The 15085-nt window shown below is 43.6% G+C and overlaps 1 protein-coding gene across 1 annotated transcript; it reads left to right on the forward strand.

Moving 5' to 3' along the window:
- The first annotated feature begins 3144 nt into the window (after positions 1–3144).
- LOC139545087 (ELMO domain-containing protein 3-like) lies at positions 3145–14772 on the forward strand. The gene is made up of 13 exons (XM_071352485.1): positions 3145–3203; positions 3961–4456; positions 5237–5311; positions 5914–5988; positions 6126–6195; positions 6389–6451; positions 8742–8830; positions 8956–9079; positions 9175–9297; positions 12569–12699; positions 12835–12911; positions 13211–13338; positions 13438–14772. Exons 2-13 carry the CDS (start codon positions 4421–4423, stop codon positions 13653–13655), a joined length of 1209 nt encoding a protein of 402 aa, XP_071208586.1. The 5' UTR covers positions 3145–3203; positions 3961–4420; the 3' UTR covers positions 13656–14772.
- The last annotated feature ends 313 nt before the right edge of the window (positions 14773–15085 follow it).

Below are 15085 nucleotides of genomic sequence, written 5' to 3' on the forward strand. Positions count from 1 at the left end.
GTTGAGGATCAGCGTGGCGGAGGTGTTGTTGCCTACCTTCACCACCTGGGGCCGGCCCTTCAAGAAGTCCAGGGCGGGGTTCAGACCCAGGGCCCCGAGTTTAGTGATGAGCTTGGAGGGCACTATGGTATTGAAGTCTGAGCTGTAGTAGATGAACAGCATTCTTACATAGGTATTCCTTTTGTCCAGATAAGATAGGGCAGAGCGATGGCAATTGCGTCATCCTTGGATCTGTTGGGGCGGTATGCAAATTGTAGTGGGTCTAGGGTGTCGGGTAAGGTGGAGGTGATACGATCCTTAATTAGACTCTTAAAGCACTTCACGATGACAGAAGTGAGTGCTACGGGGCGACAGTCATTTAGTTCAGTTACCTTCGCTTTCTTGGGTACAGGAACAATGGTCGGCATCTTGAAGCAAGTGGGGACAACAGACTGGGATAGGGAGAGATTGAATATGTCTGTAAACACTCCAGCCAGCGGGTCTGCACATGCTCTGAGGACTCGCCTTGGGATGCCGTCTGGGCCGGCAGCCTTGCGAGGGTTAAGACGCTTAAATGTTTTACTCATGTTGGCAACAGAGAATGAGAGCTCACAGTCCTTGTGAGCGGTGGTGGCCGGTGTTGATGGCTCTGTGTTTTCCTTCAAAGTGGGCGAATAAGGTGTTTGGCTATTCTGGGAGCGCGGCGTCGGTGTCCGCAGCGTGGCTGGCTTTCCCTTTATAATCCGTCATTGTCTGGAGTCCCTGCCACATACGTCTCATGTCTGAGCTGTTGAATTGCGACTCCACTTTGTTCCTGTACTGTCGTTTGTAGGTTTTCGCTCCAACTCAAATCTAGCGCTCCCGCTTCTAATAATTAGCTGGTTGATAAGATGAATCAGGTTAGTTCAAAGGAAATCAAATCAAATGTTATTGGTTGTGGACACATATTTTGTTGATGTTATCACAGTTGCAGCGAAATGCTTATGTTTCTAGCTCCAGCGGTGCAGTAACAGCTAACAATACAACTGGGATTGTAGTGAAAACCTACAGGAGGGTAGCTCTCCAGGAACAGGGTTGGACAGCCCTGGTACTGTTCACATGATACATGGGAAGAGAATAAGAGACAAAACCTATTTCATGAGTAAAGAGGGAAGGGAATGTATGACCTCACAACACAGCCAAGTGATGATAAGTGAAGTAACTAAACAAAATAGACAAAAAACAACAATCTGACTATCAAGTACACTCCATGACAAAGATGACAACCATGGTTCAATTCCCTCTTCTGAAAAAGCCTTTTCAATGTCCTCAATTGTAACGTAGCTCCCATGCCTCAGTCTGTTTCTCTGTGGCCGCCTGGCCGGCTAACCCTGATGCTGGATGGGATGGAGAGCACCAGTCTAACTACCTAGTGTACGTCACTCCAGCCCACCCATGTTCTACCACAATGATGTCAAAGGTTTACATAGCTGGCATGCCAGGCGGGATCTGGTCAGAGAGATGTTATTTCTCAGAGTACATGTCCACGCTGAGCCCTGTGAGCTGACCACACAGCCACGGACAGTCAGTCACCAGGAATAGCTGCTTTCCTACCAGCGTTTGCCCTTCGCCATTGGATAACTGTTAACACATTGGTGAACTATCGTAAAAGTTTTGGCGAAATGTTGAAATATATTCAATTTGAGGTATTTCTACCCCTTAATGTGTATTTAAAAGCAGAACAGTATGTGAATGTGCTAAGTTAGTCAAATAATACAATGTCACCTGGTCCAAGTGTTGGACAGTTTTGTGATTTTCCTTTAACGTTATGATTGGGTGGGGTTAACCTGACTCTAGGGGCGTGTTCCTCTGGCTAGGCGCTACTGACGCCTGCCAGATCTTACCACGCCTGAATAGGTATTTTACTTATCAGCTAACCACATAATTTGTCAAAGCAATCTGTCAGTCGATGACGTGGCACGCAATCATTGGTTGATGCATGCAACATCTGAGCAGGAGAACGCAACCTAGATCTGTGACAATGTGAAATGGTCCATTTTTATTGTAATTTTTTATTACTGGCCAATCCACCACCCCCCCCCCTTTTCGGAGGACAAACGTTTATTTGTTAAAAATACATTTTTGTTACAAATACATTTTTTACATACATGGTACTTTTATACGTAATATTCCATAACATATTTGTATTTTATATACACATTTGGATTCATAGGATAAAAAAAAAAAAACATTTGGATACATAGTGCTCAGACATGTCCAGTACACAGAATATATATTATTTTCAGTCACAACTACTACAGATTAAATCTACTCCTCAATTGCTCTCATCCCATCCCACCTATCTCCATAGACCACCCTCTCTTGATTTCCTTGATTCATATATTGTTTAACTGTGCTGTGATGTCATACATAGATTCTGAATCTTTCTAATCGCATATCATCAACAGATTGTAAGTATAATTGTTTTGCTAAGTGTATTATTATGTTGTTGATTGATTGACTATGGCTTTACAGATCGCCCAACAGTGCTATTTGTAGGGTTAATTCATTTTAAAAACCAGATGTTTTTGAGGGGTTTGAAGGATGGATGATATGAAATGAAGGTCACTTCATTTTGACCTGTAGACCTTCAGTAGGTCTACCATACAGCATCCTGCTATATCACAATTAGGGCCTCAGTACGCACACACACAAACACGTGGCAGGTAGCCTAGCGGTTAGAGCGTTGGGCCAGTAAGGTGGAACAAATCTGTTTATGTGTCCTTGAGGAAGGCACTTAACCTTAATTGCTCCAGGGTTGCCATTGATAATGGAAGACCCTGGCTATGACTCTCTGTGTGTGTCTCAGGGGGAATTGTGATATGCAAAAATAATAATAATAATTCAATTTCTGATGTGTATTATACACGCTTGTACATGTGTGAAACAAGACAAATATAAGCACCCATATATGTTATCACATTTCTGGCCACTTTACAGGACAGGTGCATTACGGTTATATACATTTTTATATTACCATAAATTGCTAACTATACCACCTATTTGCATTGTCCAGTACAATCAAGGTCCATTCTGGGAAACGTATCCCTGGGTTAGCTTTAACCATGACGTAATCGAAAAGGAACCAGCGCAGGCTGGGCAGGAAACCACAATTCCCAGAATGCACTTGACGTTAACTGTGGAAAGGGGGAAGGGAAACTGAGATTGGAGGGAGAGAAACTGAGGTAAAATCAATAGTATTAAACTATGATATAGACAATCGCTGTTAGTTGAATGTTTAAGAAACTGTGGGAAATCTAAAATATCAAAAAACGTTTTTTTAGTCTCCAGAAGACCAGTAGCTACTGTAGTTAGTGATATGCTTGTGGAAACAGATTGCATGATTGTGGAAAAAGGCTAGCTGGATGACAGTAGTGAGCCACTGATGTTGAGTTAGATAATAGCCAGTTGCCTGTCTTCGCACAAATGATATGCAACCAAAAAAAAGCATGCATTCATGATGTATGTAGATAAATAACAAGATTGACCTGACATTAAAAACAATGCTGGGATCTGTTAACAGTTAATGTACTGTAGACTAACTAGCAGATAGCCTGCCAGCCCCGCTCAGTTGTCAGCCCACGTAGCTTCCTACAGCATACCGGTAGTTAGCTTAGCTATGTCAGTTACTGGGAACGTTAACCAAGTTTCAGATTATACCTTGACGTTTTTCTTAAACTAACCACTTTTTTTTGTGTAGGGTGTGAGTTGATCTTTGGCACTAGCTACAGTAGCTCACGTTGGCCATTTGGTAATGCTAGCTAGTTTGACAGTTGGATAACGATTCTATGTACTATAGCTAGATAATTATTCAATGAGTTTGGATATTTTCCCCAAAGAAAATAGAACGTCATTGATCAGTGTTTATGAACAATTATAATTTCGCTTTTGGCATTATATTTATGAGCTACCCACCTTATTTATTTCTGCCCCAAATTGCAGATATCCATGACAACCAGTTTGACATACCATGTCATGAGTGCCCCCTATTGGTTGGATCTTGTCAAGGAGAAGGCACACTTCACCAAGACTCACCCCACCTTGGTTTGAGCATTGTTATATTGTGGATGTGAGGTGCCAACATTGAGTGTCAAAGCAATGAAGCAGCTGGGAAAGAGGGAGGCCACCCTAGATCAGCAGTGTCCATACCCAGCTCTGCAGCCCCTCTAATGGGGCAGGATGCAAAACAACATGTATTCAATGAGATCTACCTGTTGACTACTCTGGACCGAGAGAGCGAGAGGAAGGAAGGGGACGTTTGACAATCAGTATTTGTGGAAAGGGACACAGCAGACATGGGGGTCTTCCCAATACCTCTTCTGACTGCCTCATTCTGGGGGAAAAGGCTTTAAAGGGTAGAACAGGGATTACACACTCACACACAGACACACACACTCATGCCATGGAAGGGGACAGTGGTGTCACAGCACACACAGAGGTAGGTGGTTTAACCTTGCATAGCCTAACATTTTAAAGGAGTTTAAACTGTGTGTAAACTATGTGATTGGCAGTCTCACCAGCTGTATACAATGAAATGGAACAGTATCAGTCAAGTTCCAAATCAACATTTTGGCCTTGGGTGCAGTCTGTTTGATCTGTTCACGTTACCTGGATACTGGCTGTGTGATACCATCACAGGTGTAGACGGTTTGGGTGGGGTGTGGTGGTATTCGATCAGATTGCACATAGACCTGTTACTGCAGAAAGTTTCCATCCGCTTCACAGTAAAACCTCCTAGTACTGTATACATCCATTTCTCAGCTATTTCTCAGGTGAGCATGGCTGAGTTCACTTTTGGGGGACCTAATTAACTGCAGGTATCTCTGTGTCTATCTATTGACATATCCTTAAAATGTGTGGTGTTTAGGGGACTTTCCCTTCTGTTTTTAATCCCCTTTGTTTTAGTGAGTGAAGGAGGAAGTAATGAAGCAGCTTCCCCTCTAGAGTGTTTACATGGGGAAATAAAAGGTGTCCACTACCAAGTAACCTAACAGTTCGCTCTCTGCTTAGCAATAATCTCCCTGCAGTGTGTACCTGTTTGTCGGCCCTGGCACTGTGCCACCCTGCCCAGGTGAGAAGGCTACCGGCTGAGCCTCTGCTGCATCTAATTCCACAGAGACGGTCCTGCACTCTTTTCTCTGGTGCTGCGTGTGTGTGTCTGAATCTGTGTGTCTGATGATGCCTCTTCTGTGCTGCCCCCCCCCCCCCCCCCCCTCAGGGTCTGAATGGTGTGTTCCATCATGAATGTAAAGAGACAGAGGAGCTAACCAATGGCCACTCCAACCACAAACCTGTGAGTACAACAACCGACCAGAGGATCCCGTTTAGAGATATGTTTTTTTACAATGTTTATTAAGAAGGAATTGTTGTATATGCCTCTTGTGTTGTCAGCGTTATGGACTGGTAGCTTTTTGGTCCTGCTGTTCTATGCTGCATTATAGGGCTGGGAATTACCGGAGACCTCACGATACGATATTATCACAATGCTTAGGTGCCGATACGATATGTATTGAGATTCTCTATGTATTGCGATTTGATGTTCCAAACATATTGCTCACTATATCTCTGCTGCAGAGAGACAAGAGAGCATTAGAAAACTAGTTTTGATCAGTCAGGGAAATAAGTGGTGAAAACATGAAAACACTATTTAAAAAGAAGATGGAGAACAAGCTATAGGATGAAAAATAAGGGAGTTTTGGCGCCGGTACAGCCGACTTGCGCTAGCTAACGCTACCTACAGTTTGTTTTTAACAAATTGATACTTGGAGTCACATATCGATATAATATTGTCCCAAAATAATATTGTGATATGTACCTATGAACCCCCCCATCACTATTGCATTGTGTAAACTGTTGTTTTGTGTTATGTAACCTGTTGTGTTTCTGTATTCCCAGGTGATGAATGGGCTGATGCCAGGTCATAGTGTCAAAGAGCACGCCAACGGTAGTTCAGTGCTCAAATCTCTGCCAGTGAGTTGCTCTATACTGGCCCTCATCATGTAAAAAATGTGACAGAAACCGTCCATCACAGCACCACTGTCCCTGTTCTCTTTCTATTAGAGTTTCTGTGTTTACATATATTTTATATTTTATTGTGATTCGTCTAGATTTCAGCTCTGAAGCAGAATGGCCTTCTGCAGTCCCTGGCAGCAGGAGGAAAGCAACCCAAGACAGAAAGTAACACCCCCCCCCCCCAGGACTACACAGCTGACTCAAATAACAAACTCATCCAGCTGATTATTTGAATCGGCTGTGTAGTGCTAGAGTGCGTCACCATATCAACATGGCTGAACGATTACTCCTCACCTGTGTATGTTGTTGCAGGTTAGCTGTGTTGTGTTGTGTTCTCCTCACCTGTGGGTGTTTTCAGGGGAGAGTGCGGATGTGGAGCAGGCTAGAGAGGAGTGGGAGGCTCTAGAGAGTATCCAACCAGGTGAGTTGTTGTTAGGGGCAACATCTCCCTACTCCCTGGCTGCCTGAAAGCTGTACCTGTATTTCTCTTCCCCTGTCATTTGTGTGTCTGTATTCGTGTTTTATTTTTATACATAAGTCTGTAATGTCTTTGTTAATGTTTTAAATGTAAATTGTAAAGTATTTTTGTCTCTTAACGGGTTGGAACCTAAATCATTTTCGAATCATTCGTTCTGAACAGAACCATCATTTTTTCCCCGTTCTTTTCCACTATTCTGACCAGCGAAATAAAGTTCTGAACCGGTTCGAACGCCAAAAACGTTTGTCGTTCCTTTTTGTTCCTATTTTAACCTGTGAAATCCATATTTATTTTACATTTAGCTCATTAAATGACTTCACCAATCAGTGCGGATAGAGCAGCTTGCTATGCTGCGTTCAAGTTAGTTGTTTCCAAGCGTGATGGACAGACAAGTGTAGGGAGCGAGATGCAATGGAAATGTTGCACATGGGGAGAGAGGGTGGAGGAGGAAGCTTGGCTCCACCCTCTATCTCTCCCCACCTGCAACATTTCCATTGCATCTCGCGCTCTACACTTGTCTGTCCAATTTATGTAAATAGCTTGCCCGCTCCATAGCAAGCTTCTCTATCTGAAGTAATTTAATGTTGAGCTAAATATTAAAAAAATACACACTTACCCATTCCAGGGTTTTTCTTTATTTGTATTGTTTTCTACATTGTAGAATAATAGTGAAGACATCAAAACTATGAAATATCACATGGAATCATGTAGAAACCAAAAAAGTGTTAAACAAATCGAAATATATTTTATGTTTGAGATTCTTCAAAGTGGTCACCCTTTGCCTTGGTGAGAACTTTGTACACTCTTGGCATTCTCTCAACCAGCTTCATGAGGTAGTCACCTGGAATGCATTTCAATTAACAGGTGTCTCTTATTAAAAGTACATTTGTGTAATTTCTTTTTTCCTTAATGTGTTTGAGCCAGTCAGTTGTGTTGTGACAAGGTAGGGGTGGTATACAGAAGACGGCCCTATTTGGTAAAAAAACAAGTCCATATTAAAGCAAGAACAGCTCAAATAAGCAAAGAGAGACAACAGTCCATCATTACTTTAAGACATGAAGGTCAGCCAATCTGGAAAATTTCAAGAACTTTAAGTTTCTTCAAGTGCAGTCGCAAAAACCATCAAGCGCTATGATGAAACTGTCTCTCATGAGGACTGCCACAGGACAGGAAGACCCAGAGTTACCTCTGTTGCAGAGGATAAATTCATTAAAGTTACCAGCCTTAGAAATTGCAGCCCAAGTTCAAGTAACAGACACATCTCAACATCAACTGTTCAGAGGAGACTGCGTGAATAAGGCCTTCATGGTCAAATTGCTGCAAAGAACACACTCCTAAAGGACACCAAGAAGAAGAAGAGACTTGCTTGGGCCAAGATACATGAGCAATGGACATTAGACCGTGGAAATCTGTCCTTTGGTTTGATCAGTCCAAATCTGAGATTTTTGGTTCCAACCACTGTGTCTTTGTGAGATGCAGAGTAGGTGAACAGATGATCTCTGCATGTGGTTCCCACCGTGAAACTTGGAGGAGTTGGTGTGATGGTGTGGGGGTGCTTTGCTGTTGACACTGTCAGTGATTTATTTAGAATTCAATGCACACTTAACCAGCATGGCTCCACAGCATTCTGCAGCGATATGCTATGCCATCTAGTTTGCACTATCATTTGTTTTTCCACAGGACAATGACCCAACACACCTCCAGGCTGTGTAAGTTCTATTTGACTAAGAAGGAACGTGATGGAGTGCAACATCAGATGACCCGGCCTCCACAATCACCCGACCTCAACTCATTGAGATGGTTTGGGATGAGATGTACCGCAGCGTGAAGGAAAAGCAGCCAACAAGTGCTCAGCATATGTGGGAACTCCTTCAAGACTGTTGGAAAAGCATTTCAGGTGAAGCTTCTTGAGAGAATGCTAATAGTGTGCAAAGCTGTCATCAAGGCAAAGGGTGGCTACTTTGAAGAATCTAAAATATATTTTGATTTTTTACACTTTTTTTTGGTTACTACATGATTCCATATGTGTTATTTCATAGTTTTGATGTCTTCACTATTATTCTACAATGTAGAAAACAATACAAATAAAGAAAAACTCTGGAATGTGTAGGTGTGGGACTGGACTCCTGTTCATAACGAAATGATTGGAAAATAATTTTGGTTCCAACCCCATGATCATAAATCCTCCATTCTATGTTGTATATGAGTCTGTTATTGACCTGTATGTATCCAGTGGTCAGTGAGGAGTCCAGTCCCACCCCTCTCATCTCCTTTAACGAGGCGCTGCAGCACTTCCAGACTACAGACCTTGGAGAGCTGCTGGTAAGGTCCGTCTGTCTGTCTGTGTCTGGGGGTTTGAGGACTGCATTGTAGATTCTCACTCTCACCATCAATTGAGAACATTTTTCAGTTTCAGTTTGTATTTTGTCCCCTATCTCTCTCTGTAGAAGAAGATCCAGCCAACCATTCACAGGACGGGTCTGGCCACTTTCACACACTTCCTGTTCGGCCCGCCGCGACTTCACCGAGAACTACTGGAGGAGAGGGACCTGGTCTTTGCCATCGCACAGTGTAAGAGAGAGAGAGAGTGTGTGTGTGTGTGTGTGAGGGCGAGAGATTAGTTTTGCAGACGATAAGAGGCTGATTGTGTGTGTGTTCCTCTGTAGGTTCTCTGGATAACAGTCAGGCTGTACACCTGCGTGTTCTACAGACCATCTATAAGAGGCTGACAGGCAGTAAGCTGGACTGTCCTCGGTTCGGCACACACTGGGAGAATGTGGGCTTTCAGGGTGAGAGACGTATCCTGCATCATACTTTATAACAAAGGTCACCAACCTTTTCTGTCGAGATCACATTCTGAGTCAAAATGCAAGCCGAGATCTACCGCTCAGATTTTCTTTTAACATGACTTAAAAAACGTAAGCCTACGCAACATTAACCTATTAAAAACAGTTCTGTAGCAATGAGGTTTGTGCAGTAAGCTATAGGCCCAATACATTATCACTGCATATTGGCTTGCCAATGTTGTACTTCTCAGACCATTTAGAAATTTTATTTCAACATTTTTGGTATGATCACACTGGTAATAAATAATTTGTTGTATTGTGAGGCACAGCTGAGTGAGCATAATATATATATATATATATATATATATATATATATATATATATATATATATATATATATATACTACCATTCAAAAGTGTGGGATCACTAAGAAATGTCCTTGTTTTTTTAAAGAAAAGCACATTTTTTGTCCATTAAAATAACATCAAATTGATCAGAAATACAATGTAGACATTGTTAATGTTGTAAATGACTATTGTAGCTGGAAACAGCTGATTATTTATTTTTATTTTTATTTTTTATTTTTTATCCCCTTTTCTCCCCAATTTTCGTGGTATCCAATCGCTAGTAATTACTATCTTGTCTCATCGCTACAACTCCCGTACGGGCTCGGGAGAGACGAAGGTCGAAAGTCATGCGTCCTCCGAAGCACAACCCAACCAAGCCGCACTGCTTCTTAACACAGCGCGCCTCCAACCCGGAAGCCAGCCGCACCAATGTGTCGGAGGAAACACCGTGCACCCGCCCCCCTCGGTTAGCGCGCACTGCGCCCGGCCCGCCACAGGAGTCGCTGGAGCGCGATGAGACAAGGATATCCCTACCGGCCAAACCCTCCCTAACCCGGACGACGCTAAGCCAATTGTGCGTCGCCCCACGGACCTCCCGGTCGCGGCCGGCTGCGACAGAGCCTGGGCGCGAACCCAGACTCTGGTGGAAACAGCTGATTTTTAATGGAATATCTACATAGACGTACAGAGGCCAATTATTAGCAACCATCACTCCTGTGTTCCAATGGCACGTTGTGTTAGCTAATCCAAGTTTATCATCAAATTGATCATTAGAAAACCCTTTTGCAATTATGTTAGCACAGCTGAAAACTGTTGTCCTGATTAAAGAAGCAATAAAACTGGCCTTCTTTAGACTAGTTGAGTATCTGGAGCATCAGCATTTGTGGGTTCGATTACAGGCTCAAAATGGCCAGAAACGAAGAACTTTCTTCTGAAACTCGTCAGTCTATACTTGTTCTGAGAAATGAAGGCTATTCCAAGACTCAAGCCGCTAATAATAACAACGCAAGCTGATGGAAACAGTTTGCTGTAGTCATTCATTGCAGCTGCAGTGCTGTTTGTAGTGTGAGTGGAAGTATGGAGAACGCACATTTTATGACTTATAAAAGTGTTGAACCTAGTGTTGACAGTGCTGAATAATAACATCTTAAACATGAACTCTTATAAAAACAGCAGCTCTTGCCTGTTTTCGTTGAGTCTCTCTCTAGTCATGCTTTTGATATGTCATAGTATCAACTTTGCTGTGCGCTCAAGGCTTCTTATTACAGTCTATGGTGTGAGGAAACTGCAGAGAGCTGTTGAATCAAGTGCACCTACTGCCAACAGCGCAGAGCTAATAAAAAAATAGCAACGTAAGGCTTTATCGTTAGGTTTTTTACAGAAATGTTTGGTAATCGGATAAGAATGCCTTGTCAATCGACCAGTGGGTGACCACTGCTTTACTAGATGCCACGCTCACACAGAGATGAAAACCCTCTAGAGTCGATTGACGCACCGGTGCATCAATTTAAATTAAATGTAAAAAAACATCTCCATCAAAAACCTTTCAGTTTAAGAGATATCTGTTTTGTATTGGATGCATTTCAATCCACCACATCTGCCAGTGTCGCACTTCCGCATCTGTGGTGAAAGGTGGCAGAGCTAGAGCAGTGTTTGTCAGACCGTGAGACATCTGTGGTGAAAGGTGGCAGGGCTAGAGCAGTGTTTGTCAGACCGTGAGACATCTGTGGTGAAAGGTGGCAGGGCTAGAGCGGTGTTTGTCAGACCGTGAGACATCTGTGGTGAAAGGTGGCAGGGCTAGAGCGGTGTTTGTCAGACCGTGAGACATCTGTGGTGAAAGGTGACAGGGCTAGAGCGGTGTTTGTCAGACCGTGAGACATCTGTGGTGAAAGGTGACAGGGCTAGAGCGGTGTTTGTCAGACCGTGAGACATCTGTGGTGAAAGGTGACAGGGCTAGAGCGGTGTTTGTCAGACCGTGAGACATCTGTGGTGAAAGGTGACAGAGCTAGAGCGGTGTTTGTCAGACCGTGAGACATCTGTGGTGAAAGGTGGCAGGGCTAGAGCGGTGTTTGTCAGACCGTGAGACATCTGTGGTGAAAGGTGACAGGGCTAGAGCGGTGTTTGTCAGACCGTGAGACATCTGTGGTGAAAGGTGGCAGGGCTAGAGCGGTGTTTGTCAGACCGTGAGACATCTGTGGTGAAAGGTGGCAGGGCTAGAGCGGTGTTTGTCAGACCGTGAGACATCCCGAAAATCGGTCTTCTCACATAAAGTCTGTAGCGTCTGAACTGTTTGACGTAGAAAACTATTATGCCCAGCCAATGGAAAGATGAGACTTTCACGAACACGATGGTGTTCTCCGTTTTGCTCTACAACCCCCACAAGTGTCACCGGTGACTTGTCTGAAGGTAACCGGTAGAGGTTTTAAAAAAACAAATGGATGTATGAAGGGAGTTTTGTGCCTACCCAAAAAAGGGGTTAAATATATTTTTTTATATCTCCTAGATTTAGGGCAGACACTTCAAAACCTTGTTTCTTATGATACATTTTTGGATTGTCTTTTTTGCCATTAATGAATATGTTATTCAATGTTTCTACAGGCTTTAATAGTAAAGGCCAAAATCAATATTTTTATAAAAATCATTTTTTAAATAAATATTTTTATACCTAAAGGGGTCCTAAAATTCAAAATCAAATAGCTAAATGATCTAGTATGACCATCTTAAAACAATTCCATATGTCAGCTTAGCACTTCACCTCCTACCCCAACGTTTTAGACTAAATCATTATTGATTACAGTTGATAAGATTTATATTTTATAAAGAAATGAACAACACACTGAAATGATAACGTGTGTGTCTGTGTATTTGTGTGTGTGCGTGCTTGTCTGTCTGTGTGTGTGTGTGTGTGTGTGTGTTTTCTGTGTAGGTACGGACCCAGCCACAGACCTGCGTGGTACAGGTTTCCTGGGGTTGATGCATGCCTTGTACCTGGTAATGGACCCTGAGACGCTGCCTTTAGCCAGAGACATCTTCAAGCTGTCCCAGCACCCCACACAGGTACATACACACACGGGCCACAAACTGTTCAGGTGAGGGCAGTTTCAAAGAAGTGGGGACATTATTCAAGTACGCAAGCACACATTTAATAGTCTATTTACAAACCTCTACTCTTTCTGCCCAATCTTTCTCTAGAACTTTCCTTTCTGTGTGATGTCCATCAATATGACCTGTATCGCCCTGCATGCACTCAGAGAAGAGGCCCTCTCCAAGTAAGTGTCCTGCACTACTCCTCTACGACAGACAGACAGACAGACAGACAGACAGACAGACAGACAGACAGACAGACAGACAGACAGACAGACAGACAGACAGACAGACAGACAGACAGACAGACAGACAGACAGACAGACACATTGGCTTGACTGTCACTCACAAGAGCTTAGTCACTTAGTTACAGGAAATCCTCATATTTGTTTGTGTGTGTGCATTTGTGTGTTCTTTGTGTGGTTGTGTGTGCGTGTGTGTGTTCTTTGTGTGGTTGTGTGTGTGCGTGTGTGTGGTGCTTCAGGGAGTGTAACCGTCGTCAGCAGGTAGTGGGGGTGTTGAATGAGTTCTACGTTGCCACATTCCTGCACCTCTACCAGCTGTGGAAGAGCCAGCAGAAGACCATCTCTGACTCCGGCTTCGTCCTGAAAGGTAACTCACTTTGTTTGTACTCCAGGCTTAACCGAGTCCAGTTGTTAACATCCCTCTGGAACACAATCACATCCCCACTGTGCCTCTGCTCCCCTCCAGAAGTGGAGCTGTTTGCCAAAAAGAACCCCAAGCAGATGCTGCGTCGACTGGACGTCTTCTTGAGGGAGAGGAGGTACCCGGACCCCACGGCCCAGCGACCCTCACCCTGCCTGGGGGGGAGAGGGGCCAGGTCTGAGGGAACCAGGGGCAAGGAGATGCACTTCACTGGAGTGTGTGAGCTACCACTGAACATGGAGGGAGAGGCCAGGCTCATCTGACACACAGAGAGTCTGTGAGTACGGATAGACTAGTCTGAGCTAGAAAGAGAGTGTGTTTGTGTCAGTTGTGTGTGTAGGGACCCCACCAAGCTTTGACCCACTCCCTGCGGTCCTTTCCCATTGATGCTGTAAAACTGCTGTCAGATCAGTTTGTAACAGAAGTACTTGTCGGTGAGGCATGGGACTGATGGATGAATAAAAGATGTCATTAAATAGAGAGAGAGAGAATGAAAGGTTAGCGTTTCAAGGACTGGTGTGGGTGCAGGCTTTGCTCCAGACAAGCAGTAGCGCACCTGATTCTACTAATCATCCAATCATAGTTGGTTTATTGAGGCCAAATCAGAAGCTGCCAAACCCCAGGGCTTCTATGTGTCTGCAGCCCTAGTAGAGTTCTGGAAGGGTGTAGTGTCATTGACTGTCTTCTACTGTCAGCAGAACTGTGTGTGCGTGCACTAGGTATGGAGAATACGGTGTGTGTTTGCTATAGGGAGTTAGAACAGTGAGGCCTGTGTTTCTGTAGTCAGGTCGATGTGTCTGGGTTCGGATGGTTCTTGTCCCAGTGCAGGTTAAATAGGCGTGTGTGTGTGTGTGTGTGTGTGTGTGTGTGTGTGTGTGTGTGTGTGTGTGTGTGTGTGTGTCTGTGTCTGTGTGTGTGTGTGTGTGTGTGTGTGTGTGTCTGGGCTCGGATGGTTCCTGTCTGTCCCAGTGCAGGTTAAATAGGCCCAGAGCCCCTGGTTGTTTGGGGGATATATTTTTTAATAATTGAAAAACTATTTTAGTCCTTGCCTAAGGGATAGATGCCATAACAATACATGAAATGATACTGTATATGAAAATGATATATTATATTATGGATATAGCACTTGATGATAGTGGCAGAATGAGAGGGACTTCTTCTGCTAAGAAACTCAGGAAGACTGTTCAAATGATTCCCTGTTCCCTGTATAGAGTTCTACTGTTGACCATCTTCCCTGTAGTGAATAGGGTTTTACGTAGTGAATAGGGTTTTACGTAGTGAATAGGGTTTCACGTAGTGAATAGGGTTTTACGTAGTGAATAGGGTTTTACGTAGTGAATAGGGTTCTACGTAGTGAATAGGGTTTCACGTAGTGAATAGGGTTTCACGTAGTGAATAGGGTTCTACGTAGTGAATAGGGTTTCACGTAGTGAATAGGGTTCTACGTAGTGAATAGGGATTCACGTAGTGAATAGGGTTTTACGTAGTGAATAGGGTTTCACGTAGTGAATAGGGTTTCACGTAGTGAATAGGGTTCTACGTAGTGAATAGGGTTTCACGTAGTGAATAGGGTTCTACGTAGTGAATAGGGTTTCACGTAGTGAATAGGGTTCTACGTAGTGAATAGGGTTTCACGTAGTGAATAGGGTTTTTCGGTAGTGAATAGGGTTTCACGTAGTGAATAGGGTTTCAC

The sequence above is a fragment of the Salvelinus alpinus genome, chromosome 19, assembly GCF_045679555.1.
Source record: "Salvelinus alpinus chromosome 19, SLU_Salpinus.1, whole genome shotgun sequence".
NCBI classification, from domain to species: Eukaryota; Metazoa; Chordata; class Actinopteri; order Salmoniformes; family Salmonidae; genus Salvelinus; species Salvelinus alpinus.

Coding starts and splice junctions, on each gene's coding strand:
- LOC139545087 (XM_071352485.1), top strand. CDS start 4,421: ATGGAAGGGGACAGTGGTGTCACAGCACACACAGAG. Junction 5,312..5,913: donor GCCACTCCAACCACAAACCT/GTGAGTACAACA, acceptor CTGTATTCCCAG/GTGATGAATGGGCTGATGCC. Junction 6,452..8,741: donor TCTAGAGAGTATCCAACCAG/GTGAGTTGTTGT, acceptor GTATGTATCCAG/TGGTCAGTGAGGAGTCCAGT.